The following is a 14,301-nucleotide window of genomic DNA, read 5'->3' as shown; positions in this document are numbered from 1 at the left end:
AGAGGGCTGTAAATCTCAAAAGTAAATCACGGAGGGCTTAAATGCATAGACACAGTGACTTTTACAGTCATGGGGGCGGGGGTGAAAGATTAAAACGTTTTCATTACATCAGACGTATGATCAAATCATCCTGAAGGTGAAAATAGTGGTCCGTAATTAAAAGCCTATTTTCGGCAGCCAAGTGACCTGCATTTGGACAGTGGTGGCAGACGTTGGTTTAAGAGATTAGTTTGTCATAGTGCATGGAGGAAAAGGGGCTGTTTCAGCAGGTGGGCTCAGATTTGGCTTTATTCGCCCCCCGGACTCTCACTTTTTCAGCGGATGAAGGAGAGAATGCTTAGATTGCACTCCTGTTTCACTCTACTATAATGAATACAATAAAGCACTGTGACAAAGTATGGTGTCTTTGTTATGTCAGACCAAAGAGCACTGCAGTTTAGGACAATGCTTGAGATACACTGGCAATATTGTGCAGTTAAAATGTGATGTAATCCTGCATCATCAATGACAAAAAGCCCTTTGGGTTTGTAAAATGATAATTCGGCGCTGTCTTGGTTTTGTGCTGACCTACCTGGATTGGTCTTGCCTTTGAGATATCCTATAACATTGTGCACCGTCTTGAAAGATGCTTGGTTTTCAATGGTGAGATTTATTATTTTTCTTGCTGAGGAACAAACAGAAATTTCAAAAGAATTAGTCAGAGACATGAAACATTGACAAATACAAAAAAAGTTCTAAACATAGCTTTTAGAAAATGGCAAAAATATGGAGAGCTTTAGGTTGTGTCTTCAATCAGTCCAAAAGGAAAAAGGAAAAATTAAGTGTGTCATTGTTTTTCAATTTTAAAATATTGTAACTGAATTCAACTATAAATATATTTTTATTTAATTAAAAAATTAATAAAATGAATTGAGGTATTACTTAAAATTTAACAACAACAACAACAACAACAACAACAACAACAACAACAACAATAAAATGAATAATTCAAAATTTTAATTAATCTGCAAAAATCAGATGAGATGGGGGGACATTCTATTTTATCATTCTGCAAACATTTTGTAAATGTTACTTTTGAATGTTCTCTGAACAATTTGAAACTAGTAGTAACATGTTAGATGTAGGTCCAACTAAAGCATAAAAAAAAAGTATAAATAACACTTTGTGCTAATGTTTTGAGAGCATTATTAAAGACTAGATAACTTTAAACAAATGTTCCATTAAAGTTACTGGAAGAACATTTGTTCATAACTTTGAGGGAACCTTGCCAAAGTTCTGAGAACATTCCCTGTTAACTGGGTTTCGGATTTAAAAACTCAACCACTGAAATATATTATAATCAATGTATTTTATTATAGGTTTCTTCATGACACTCAAGGACATTTTATAAGCAAATGAACAAATAAAACATAAAATAACCAAACACCATCAGTTTGGCCTAAAAAACACAGAAGCCCTGAATGTGAGCTTAAAAACACCCAAAACAATTCTTAGACACAGTCACCGGAAGGCCTGTCTAAAAAGGTATGTTTTGAGACGAGACTTAAAAACAGAAAGAGCGTTACAATTTCGGATATCCAGTGGAAGCAAGTTCCATAGATTGTCGTATTTTCTTACTCGAGTCCATTACTTGCAGGAACTTATAGTTTATTAACTTCTTCAGCCTGCAGCTGCTATCATAACAAATCATTCTCTTCCCAGCCTGGTGCTCCTCCTCCTGTCATGACGCAATCCCCCACAAATTACCATATTATTGCGAATTTCACACAAAGATGAGGGGTAGGGAAGCTGAAAGTTCGAGACCCCATGAAAGACATATGCATGTGTGAGAGAACTAAAGTGCATGCAGAAGATGTTTCTAAGAGTGTGGGTTAGAGTGTATATGGAAAGAAGATCAGACAAATAAGAAGGAGCCAAGTTGTGAAGTGCCTTATAATTAAGGAGCAAAATAGTCAATTCAATACATTGCTTAACAGGGAGCCAGTGCAGTTGTTTGAGCACAGGGGAAATGTGTTCAACCAAAGAACTTCTGGAAATGATTCATGCAGCCGAGTTCTGGACTAACTGAAGTTTATGCAAGAACTTAAAAGGAAGGCCATAAAGAAGAACATCACAGTATTAGAGCATTACAATGCGTGATGTGACTAGAACATGAAACATAATGGCAGTATTCCTCATTGAGAGGGCAGGAAGGAGACAGTTCATTCTATGTATATATGGAAGTAGGCTGTCCGAGTAACATTGTTCATGTGTGCTTCAAATGACGGAGTATTGTCAAAGATAATACCCAAGCTTTTGACCTGCATAGAGAGGGAGACTGGAGAATCATTGATACAAAAATTATTTTTTTAACCTATGAGAAGAATTTCTGTTTTGCTGCTATTAAGTTTAAGAAAATTACTTAATAAGTTTAAGACAATTACAGACAATTAGAGAAACAGGTAAAACAGAAGTATGCTTCAAGGACAAGTAGAGCAGGGTGTCATCAGTATAACAGTGAAAGTGAATGCCAAATTTTCTGAAAATGCTTCCAAGTGGAAGTAGATCAATAATAAATAGCAGAGGGCCCAAGACTGATCCCTGAGGGACACCAGAAGGGATTTGGGATGACTTTGCTCGAAACTGCCATAATTGCACAAATTGAGTGCAAGATTTAAACAAAGCAAAGGAAGTATCAACAATTCCTACAGATTACAACCTATCTAGTAGGATATTGTGCAAGATAGTGTCAAACACAGCAGTTAAATCAAGAATAATTAATATAGATAGAAGTCCTGAGTCAGCCTCTACCAGTAAGTCATTAAAAAAATGGTAACAATTGCAGTCTTAGTACTGTGCTGCAAACGAAAGCCAGATTGAAATTGTTCATATAGGTTGTTTTCAGAGAGATGGACATGTACCTGAGCCGCAACAACTTTTTCCAGAATTTTAGATAAAAATGGCAAGTTGGAAATTGGACGGAAATGATCAAAGTTACTTTGGTCAGCACCTGGCTTCTTGAGTACAGGAGTTTATCATTGCAGTTTTAAGTGAATATGGAACACTACCAGAAATAATCGAAGAATGAATGATATCAGTGATTAACAAAGAAAGACCAATAACAGTGTTTTAGATACTGACAAGGCTTTGGGCCCTGAGAAAAGCCTCTTTCCAGATGGAATTTGTAAGTTCTTGGCACAATCTCCCATTATATGTACAGGAACTGTATAACGGAGAGGATACAGCCTTTGCTTTCACCGGTCGTTTGCGTGTTGCAGAAAAAGCATACGCTATCAGAGCCTCAAAGCCACAGCTTAAAAAGGTGCCGCCACTGTTCGCTCAAACTCTTACCAATTACACATAAAGGCTCAGTGTAATGGAGTGAATATCAATGAGGCTGATATCCCAGCAGATAAAAAGAAGAAACACCTGGTGCTGGTACACATACCAAGCAACTCTGCTCTGGTTCGCTCTTACAGCGACATCGATGAGCCAATGTGGGGGTGTGGAAATCCCGCAGTGGACGTGCTCCTTGTTTAAGACAGAGATGTAATTGAAAACTCTTTTTCAAGAATCCCCCGGGATCGCAGACAGATGTGCCGGCCTTGGGGTGTGGTGTATGGAGTTCTTTTTATTAGTTCCTGGAGATGTGAATATCAGAAGAAAGTAAAGATGAGGTTTTTTACCTCAAATGTACTAAGATGTAAGTGCAGCTGATGTGTACAGATGTGTTTTTAGTTTTTTTATTCTTTGCGAGTAATCAAATTCACCTAAAAGATTCTGTAGGCTTCACACAGTCCCCCAAACTCCATTTATCACCCGTGACAACAGCACAAATGACTTTGGGTAAAGAGCAGAAGATGTATATGCAGTTCTAAGGGAGTGTTTAAAAGTGCTGCTGTGCACACGGGTCGTGGTGTGACAGATTTGCCCATTAATCATCAATAGGTATGAGAGGTTACCGGCTATTGAGAGAGGTGAGCGCCTCTGCGTGAGCAAAGTGAAAAAGTGATCTTGTAGGAAAAGAATGAAGAAGTCGACAGCTGCAGTGGCTCATGTTTTATAAATGATCCTGAATAAGATGTTCTTTAGAGGTATATTCTGTACAAAAAAGAGCATGTATACCATGAAGAACATGATCTACGGACCAGAGGAAGCTGATTCACAACCAGGGGTATATGTACACCATGTCCCACTTAAACATGTTATATGGGGTATTTACAAAAAATGGAGAGAAAAAAAACGTTGAAATCTGTTAAACCTATAAATCAGACATTATGATTTAAAAATATAAATTCAAATTACATGTTTGTAGACTTTGATTTAGGCTGTTATTCGCATATAAACACAGATCAGTATGGCAAGAGCACATCAAATACGGTAAATGAAAGCTCAAACGTGTGTAGATAAAAGTGCTTTGTTCTCATTTCATGTATGTAGATTTGAGTTTCAAATTACCATTTTTGATTTGCTGTATTTTGACTTGTTGATCAATGTTTATGTAAGAGATCATGTATATCCAGTTGTTATCGCAGAATAAACCCTGACAGGGTGATCAGGGCGTGAAGAAGAGGGGTCTTGCATCAGCCTGAAGGGGTTTATTCTGGAACTTTTGTTCATCATTCAGTGCTTTCATTGTTAAATTGTAATAATTAAAGTATTTGCTATATGCTTATATTTTTCATGAACTGTTAGGATTAGCAACAAGCTGGAGATTATCCAACTATAATGTGACTATAAATGTATAAACACCCTTCTAGAAAACAATGTCATGCAACGCAAAACATTACTAATGTGTGTTGAGACCAAGATCAAGACAGGGCGAGACCGAATCAAGACCAAGACCAGACCAGCACTCCTCAAATTTATCGAAAAGATCTGTATCTACTGTCTGAGAAATGTCTTATATTTAATCAATAAATACAGTTAGAATAATAAGACACTATAGAACTGCAACCAGTCAAATCACTAACAATAAAATGAATCTTCGTGTTGCAGAGGTGGCACAGAAGTTGCATCTGAATTGGTACACCTACATAAATAATTTTGAATATAGAAATGTGATGGAAAAAAATGTCTACTTTTAAATATGAAACTGAATTCAAAACACTTAATGAGTGAGTCACAGAATAATTTATTCAACCCATTTGTTCAAAGCAGCTGATTCATTTAGTAGCGAAACACATTGCAGAAAAAGCAAACTTGTGTCTAAATTGTGTCACTTAATATTAACTTCTTGTTTATTGAATGTTTGTTATTGTGCCCACATTCGTGAAAATAGCTCTCTTGCTCTTGTGATATTGCATTAATTATATCCTATGTTCTCATAAGATCTCATACGAGTACGTTTTTAATCATAACTTGAATTTTGTGGGCATTTATATTAATTTTGGGCATTTCTGAGACAATCCTGCATTGATTTCGAACCCGGCACCACAGTAACAAAAGAAATCACATTAGGAATAAGTTATTGATTGCATTTTAAGCAGCACGTTTTAAATCAAATCATATTAATGATGTAAACAAATAAATTAGACAGTGCACTGGCAATTTGGTGATATCTCGCAGTTGTGGTCTTGACCGGTCTTGAGATAAAATCCTGAGACCTTCAAAAAATGGTCTTAAGACTGGTGTCGAGACCAAGACCAGTCTTGAGTACTATAACACTTCTAATTAGTTTACACATTCTTACTGCAGCCATAGTGTCAGCTTCAGCTTGGTGACAGAATTTGCTAAACTAAAGACTACGTCACAGAAAACCAAAAGTTTGGCTTCAAAATGGATGCAAAAGATGAATGAATATAAGATATTTCCAGGCTCAGTTACAGATGAGTTATCTGCCCTTACAAAAGCAGCACGCAACAAGTAAATTATTATTATTAAAGTCCAGAACATTACTTCATGCCATATTTCATACCATAACACCATAATTCAGAGTTCAGATCACTGCGTGAGTGTGCTTTATTTCTCATGAGGTGGGAAATGGAGAGACCAAAACCGATATGGGACGGGTTACCTACAATCAATAGCATCATAATTAAAGGAGCGGGTGTGTTTCGATAAAGCTATTCCACACAGTTTTCTGCCAGCCAGCTGTAATTGCATAGAAATTTATTATACTATGAGTTTTCATCTGGAGCACAGCGAGGAGAGGGAACACAAGCTCACAGACGTTCATGGAAAGTACTAATGTATTTGGACCCCTTTCACTCTCTCTCTCTCTCTCGATTAGATTTCTTTACGGTGAATAAATGGATGATGAATCTGGCCAACTGATCCACTGGAACAAAACACACACTCACACAAAATAATGAATAAATACCCTTGAGGACTATAGAGAAACATTCAAGATCTTTTCAAAGCCGTTGACAATGAATTACCAGTCTCCTAAACATAGGTGGTACAATGCAAGAGCTTGCAAAAAGATGTGGGAAAGTTTGTGGCTCATATACGTATTTTTGCGGCTAATGTCTCATTTCCCTGGCAGGGAGACGCTGGTGCAATTAGAGCACGTTGGAGTGATACAGTGAGCTTTAATTAAAAGGGAATGGAATGAAAGAGGGGAGACAGATGGAAACAAATGATTTGAAACCTCTGGAGTGGTCAAAGCTCGGCCCAATCAATAGAGCACAGATTACTAGCTTCGAAGCGTTTGATCCGGTTAATGGAAGAGAGGTGCAGGCTTGGGACCAGGCTGGAGCGGGTCACGGCTGGGAGCTTTCAGACCGTGAAGAGAACGGTAGGGGTGGGAGAGTGCCTGGGGGAGGCGGCCCTCCCTCTCTGCGGGATCGATGGCGTTCGTGTTGCCACTGCAGGTTTTCGGCGAACATTGATCGCTGGACATTGGGCTGGTGACAGAAGACAGGTTGTAGCGGTCCATGTTCTAGTCAGTGCCGGAGAGTGACACACACACTTATACACACATAATGTAGAGCCCATGATATATTTTCTAATTCTAAGTGAACATTTTAACTGAAAATTCCTTATTCGCTTTACTTCATGAAATAATGTAAGGTCCAAAAGTATACTTATAGTTAGCATTTTTTTTTTCTGTTAATAAAAAAAATGAAAAAAATCAATCTAAGTGAAAATTTTAACTGAAAAAAATTGCATGAATTTTAGACAGCATTTATGTCCCCTTATTTTGAAGTAGTACAGACACTTAAATATTTCAGAAATATTTCTTATTTGTTTAACATCATAATATGCACACATAATTTAAGATCCAAAAGTATTAAAATAAAAGTATAATTAGCTATCTTTCTAATGGGTTACTTTGTTTTATTTTAAATCTAAGTGAAAAGTTCAATTGATAAAGAAAAAAAAATTGCATGAATTTTAAAAAATATTTATGTCCCCTTGCTTTGAAATAGTGTCGAATTTTAAATATTTCAAATATATGTATTATTCATTTTACATCATAACATGTTTTATTTAAAATTGTTCTAAATACTATAACTTTATTTTTTAACTTTTTATTTTAACTTTAATTTTCCTAATTCAATTGGATCTTCCAGTTATCTCAGACTTTCTTTCCCAGAAAGGCAGGTGATATTTTGTGCTAATCATATGTAAAGGAGAGTACTACTTATCAAGTACAGACCCTTTCCAAAAAATTTGAATATCATGGAAAAGTTTATTTAAATTCCATAATTCCATTCAAAACGTTAAACTTCCATAGATTATAGATTCAGGGCCCACAACTTAAACAATTTCAAGTATTTAGTTGTTTATTTGTAGATAATTTGGGCTTCCAGCTCATAAAACCCACGAAAACAGGATTTCAAAAAATTTGAATATTACATGAAATCACACAGTAATTACACAGTGATACCATGGTCATTGAACCAGGTTTTGGTTCTTTTGGCAGTGTGGGCAGGTGCAAATCCTGCTGGAAAATGAAGGAAGCATGAAGTGCTCTGAAAATGTCCTGGTAGACGGCTGCATTGACTCTGGATTTAATAAAGCACAGTGGACCAAAGTCCTCTTTTCTGATGAGTGCAAATTTTGCATCTCATTTGGAAACCAAGGTCCCAGAGGAAGAATGGAGAGGCACACAATCCATTTGGGGTTTGGGGAGCCATGTCATCGGCTGGTGTTGGTCCACAGTGCTGTCCACTCAACGCAGCCGTCTACCAGGACATTTTCAGAGCACTTCATGCTTCCTTCAGCAGACAAGCTTTATGGAGATGCTGACTTCATTTTCCAGCAGGATTTGCACCTGCCCACACTGCCAAAATAACCCAAACCTGGTTCAATGACCATGGTATCACTGTGTAATTACTGTGTGATTTCATGTAATATTCTAATTTTTTTAAATCCTGTTTTCGTGGGTTTTATGAGCTGGAAGCCCAAATTATGTACAAATAAACAACTAAATACTTGAAATTGTTTAAGTTGTGGGCCCTGAATCTATAATCTATATGGAAGTTTAAAGTTTTGAATGGAATTACGGAAATAAATAAACTTTTCCATGATATTCAAATTTTTTGGAAAGGGTCTGTAGGGTTATCCTAACTCTAACACCAACTCACCAAAACAGAGGTTAGCTCATGAAAATAACTGCAATATGATTGAATGCCTATATATTACCTTTCTGAATATCTTCAGCGATCACTAGCAAATAGAAAGACATTTTAATCTAGTAAAGCAAAACAGTGCGGTATGAGCCTGTAGTCACCCCAATATTCTCAAAGTTTACCAAAAACATTAATCATGGACACTCATGTTGTTCCAAACCTGTATGACTGTCGTCTTCTGGGGAATATAAGAACATTTTTAAAATTGCACTAGTTAGTTATAGAGACAGGAGCTTTCAAGCATCAAAAATGACACACAAACACCATAAAAATTAACTAGAGAAATGGCAATGGTTATTTAAAAAAAAAAAAATTCTGAGTCAGGTTTTTTTTTAAATTGGTGAATCAAGTTCATAAAACCAGTCTAAATGATCCATTCATGAATCGGACAGATCTAGTTCTTGTGTTCAACTCAATGACTCAATGATCCGGATTATTAGTGAATAACTTAAACTTCTGTCTGTTCAACACATAAATGAATCATATGAATTCTGAAGACATGGAATACATGCACCACTTTTATGATACTTTTGAGTCCATTTTGAAGCTTGAATGAACCCATTTATTGTTCCACATAGAAAGGCAGTCATACAGGTTTGGAACAACATGGCGGTGAGTACATGACGTCATTAGTTTCCTTTATTGTTGAACTATCCTTTTAATGTGTGTTTTGGAACTTGAAGATTTGTCGTTAAGCCCATTTCCTTTTATTTTGTCTCAGGGGCTGTAAATCCTTTACTTATCAAGCCAAGACAATGGCTCAGCCACAGTGACGGGGTCTCCTGGGCGACCATGCAAAGATAAGAAGCGATTTTCACTCAATAGCAGGAATTAGAGACTAACAGCCCCTATTAAAATGTGTAGCAAAAGTGTGGCTTTACACACATGCGCAGCTGAGGGGAGAGGCCGAGAACCGACTCAGAGCTCGGCGTGTTTTTGCGTGCACATGTGGGGGCGGACTGTGACAATGACTGTGCAAGTTCCATATGGACAGAATGTTAGGTTCGGACACCTATCACGATGTGATGAAGCTTACACACACGAGTGTCTGTATATACACACACATCAGGAAACATCACAAGCATTCGCTGGCATAGTGCCACTAATTGTCATACTGGTATCTCATAACTCAGAAATCCAACGGTAAGAAAACTTTTTCGTCAGGCAGAGAGACATCTCCCTCCATTTGGTAGCATGTTGTACAGTGTGCTTCATCATTTCATCACTGAAACAGAAACTGATGTTGTGTCTAATTTAAAATGTATTATATATTAAATGCTTGTCTTTAAGTCACATAAAGTAGTGGAATGCTTTCAGATATTTAAGCTACAGTAAACTTTAAATGTAATAAAAAAGTAGAAAAAATGTAATAAAAAAACATTCACAAGCAATTTTGGGATTGGATAAGGATATGTCTAATGCTCAACAAGGCTGCATTTATTTGAAAAGTTTTACTTAATGAAAAGTGTAAAATAAATCTTTATAAATGGCTTGACTTTACTGTCACATTTGGTCAATTGAATGTATCATTACTAAATAAAAATTAGGTCTATAAAAAATCTTGCTAACAAAAATATACAAATTTGGTTTCAATTAGTTTAACAAACTGATTTCAGTGTGATTTTTAGTCATTTCACATATGTATTACAGGTGTAGTTCATCATATAAACTATAACCATATCTCACTAACCTTATACCAGAAAATGTACAATAGTTTTTGTCTTCAATTTGGAAAGTATATCTGTTGGTTTAAATTTAAAACCCTTTGCTACATAATTCAAGACATTTGCACACTTTAAAGATTAAGTGTTAAAATGCATTCTGGCATAAACAAGCATTTTCAAATATTAAAAACAAATGTAACATGTGCATAGGAGACTGTTGATGCTCACGCATCTCAAGGATGCAGAAAACATAGTTATGTAACTGTTGTATAACAAAGTTGCATAAAAAACTTTGGCCATCTTCAATTTTGAACATGTGAAAGACTTTTACTCTCAGATGAAGGTCATTGAGCAAAACTACATATGTATTCTTTGTTGGTCGATAAAAAACATCATCCCACTTGAATGACCTTCCCCTGGAGGTCTGTTCACTTAAATTCAATTATCTTCTCATACATGTCAACTTCTCCATCTGTCATTTTTATTTAGCCTGCAGCACATCTACCGTGGCTTCAACGTTACGTCTGACCTCCCTGAAAGCTCTACATGAGAGAGTGCTGTAAGATGGCTGACCAGCCTTACTCTCATGGTTTCAATTAGGTCCCATGGGCACCCGTTGACTGATGTGTGTAATGGCCTTGGATATGGGCGTCCATAGCGAGGGCAACTTTAAGATGATGTGTAAAACCTGTGTAATTTACCACACTCAGGAGTTACACCCGCACCACAGAGCATAAATCAACCAGCCTTGGTTTCTGAGCACACAACCTTCTAATCTAGAGCCAAAGCGTGTGATACCATCTGCCACCAGCAGGTGGAACACTGACGTCATGTGCTCAGAGCCGCTTTTGATGGTTAAATCCCCAGAAGAACCATGAGACTGAGAAGAATAATGAATATCTCAGGCACAAAAGATTCTGTTTCAGAGCTTAGTGGAGACATAAGGATTAACGCACATAAGCAAGAAAAAGAGAATATCACAAAGCATGAGAGACACTAACAGGATGGAAGTATAATCGGTTTCTTGAAATAATGAAAATCTGCAATCATTTGATTGTCATTAAACAGTTGAACAGTTAAAGCATTCTTCGAAATACCACAGAGGAAAGAAAGAAATGACACGAGTGAGTAAATTATGACAGATTCTCCTTTCTTTTTTTCCCCACCTCAACTAGTAGATCATATACATTAGAATCATTACATTTCTAAATGTATACTAACTAATTTTCTGTTTTGCATTTTAAGGGAGATGGGGGATATTTGTCATTATAATGGATATTTCAAATTTATTTTTGCATAGGCACATAAAAGCTCACAATGGGATCCTGCCATGAAATAGCCTATTATAGGTTTTTAAAGATGAAACATAATACACTTCAAGGAAAAAGTAAAGGTAAGATACACAAATATTAAATCATTAGATTTATAGATATACCATGTAAAATAGAACATAATAAATAATTATTTAACATTAAATAAAAAATAAAGAATTTTAAGAAATAAAATGCTACATTTATATATCTAATAAAATAATGTTTTTATATAACAATAATAATAATAATTATTGTTTTTATTATAATAAGTATTATTAATTAATTTAAAACAAATTAAACACAACTAGCCAACTAAATGACTTTTCAGAGAAAAACGGATCAATAATAACTACTCACTGTAACAATTAGACCTGGTCTATAATGTACTAGCATTTGAAAACACTGCTGTAAGTCTATAGTAAGTTACAGTATATAGTATGGTTACAGTAAGCGCAGCAGGCATCGTTTCTGGCCTAGGGCTTACCTGCGGCTGAGGGCATGATCATAGGGACACAGGGTCTTCCCTGCCCCATGGCGGGGGCAGAGAGCAGCATTTTCGCTAAGGAGGCAGATATGGGCTGAACCAGCAACGATGTCAGGTTGTAGCGACTGTCTCTCTCAGCTGTGAATGAGGGAACAGAAACAGAAAGAAAACCATATTTCTTGTTTTAGCAAGTCTTTAGAACATCTATATCAAAACTAAAACACTAATAACATCATTCCATCCCCAGAAATCCCCCCCCAGCGTGCCATTTTTATTGATCAAGATTTTGTGAGCGTTTAGAGCACGTCATGGGGCTCTTAACGCAACACATGAGCAAACCAATTACCCAATCAAAGAGCTTTCCTATTGTTTAACACCTCCACTGAGTCTTCTCACACATCTTCATCTAGGAGGCCAGATGAACAACATTAGTCCTTTACGTGCTGCATAAATATAGTTGCAGTGGGGCCAAGTGGAGATGCGTCTAGTGATGTAAGCTGAGCGAGAAGGGGCGGGCGAGGAGGTTCGTAATGCGCTGTAAATCAGACAGAGAGAGAAAGAAGAGCGCTGAGAGGTACCTGCACAGCAAGGGAGGGACGTATCAAAGCCCTTCCTCGGCACTGATTGCAGCTCACGGGCGGCAAACTAATAGGCCCGGAGATTTTAAGTTTGAAGAAACGGTTTCTAGCAAGCCAATGGGGATTTATATGGACGAAATGCTCCATTGATTCAGCCTCATTAAAACGGAGGAACGGTGAGCCTAATCCTGCTTTAGGAGCAAATTTATTTAGGAGCTTCAATTTTCTGCACCGGTGGGATGGGGTACAGTCATCCACGAATAACAATCAGTAGACCTTTCTGTTACACAACACTCTATTACCTTCCACAGATAAACGTATTCACAAGCCACAATTATTTTACAGCAGTTATGTGGGAATGAACACAGAGGAAGGTCCCGTTGAAATAAGTTTTTTTTTTTTTTTTTTGGTCATAGGGGATACAGGAAGTGATTATTGAGCTTCAAGTTGTGCTTTTGAAGTAACACGGTAAATGCAATTATCTGCTTAAAGGTCACAGTGGTCAAGGTTCTGTATAGAGAGAGTAGATTATCTGAACTCATTGTCTTTTACCTTCTAAATGTGATTTAATCCAAATGACTGTGTGTGTGACTCAATATCCATCCATCCATCCATCCATCCATCCATCCATCCATCCATCCATCCATCCATCCATCCATCCATCCATCCATCCATCCATCCATCCATCCATCCATCCATCCATCCATCCATCCATCCATCCATCCATCCATCCATCCATCCATCCATCCATCCATCCATCCATCCATCCATCCATCCATCTATCTCAATTCAAATTCATAAATTAAATTAGAGATTAAAAGACATCCTCAATTAAAATTGAAAGGTCAAAATCATGGAGGTGTCCAGTGCAGAACTGAAGTTGTAGTGCTGCATATCCAGACACACCTGAATCTGATAATGGCTGCAGAGTGAACTGAATAAACCGAGAGACATAAAGTGACTTCTCCGTCTAATACTTTCAGGACATGACAAGAGCACTCACTTTTTTCTTTCTTTCTTTCTTTCTTTCTTTCTTTCTTTCTTTCTTTCTTTCTTTCTTTCTTTCTTTCTTTCTTTCTTTCTTTCTTTCTTTCTTACTTTCTTTCTTTCTTTCTTTCTTTCCAGCTTAAAAGTACTTTCATTCGTTCAGATAAATAAAACACAAACAAGGTTGTGGTCAATAGCTCTCATCCTTTCCTGTTAGTTCTATCTGTAGTACAGCTAAAAATGAACAAAACCCTTTAAAACCCATTAGGTTGTACTCCAGCGATGACCTTGATGAACTCCAGGAGAGAGTATGCACTCGCTGTTTCAGCCTGTAGATACTGTACAGAGGAGAGACGACTGATATAGTGGAGTCCATACTACAGGGGTGCATGAGAGGAGCATTTAATACCTCACATGTCAACTAACACGCTAGTCTCAGGGTAAGAATGATTCATGGTGCCAGTGTGTGTGAAATGCGTATCTTCCCTCCATCTCCGGAGGACAGATGTTTGAAGCATGCAGAAGTTACAAGGGACCGTGTCTTTTAATCCTCCTGTGCTGGTGTTACCTATTTGTTTTTTTTATTTATTTTTCTGTGGAATGACTATTAATGGTAATAAAGATACAATATTAAATGGACATTATTAACAGATGGAGCATTACATTTACCTCAAGAAATCCATTCAATGCCCATAGCTCAACTTTTGTTAAATATAC

At 37.0% G+C, this 14,301-nt stretch overlaps 1 protein-coding gene across 1 annotated transcript in view; it reads right to left on the bottom strand.

Annotated features, from left to right (window-relative positions):
• Window positions 1-14,301, bottom strand: part of naaladl2 (N-acetylated alpha-linked acidic dipeptidase like 2) — a gene marked incomplete at its 3' end in the record, with an annotated part of 289,380 nt that overhangs the window by 105,100 nt on the left and 169,979 nt on the right. The window contains exons 6-7 of the mRNA XM_084394580.1: window positions 12,020-12,157; window positions 572-664 (exon numbers count right to left, since the gene is read on the bottom strand). Coding sequence (XP_084250706.1) covers window positions 572-664; window positions 12,020-12,157 — 231 coding nt within the window. The remainder of the gene's footprint in view (window positions 1-571; window positions 665-12,019; window positions 12,158-14,301) is intronic.

Source organism: Rutilus rutilus, assembly GCF_951802725.1.
Source record: "Rutilus rutilus genome assembly, chromosome: 22".
Classification (NCBI taxonomy): Eukaryota; Metazoa; Chordata; class Actinopteri; order Cypriniformes; family Leuciscidae; genus Rutilus; species Rutilus rutilus.
This window is presented reverse-complemented; position numbering and strand designations above follow the sequence as displayed.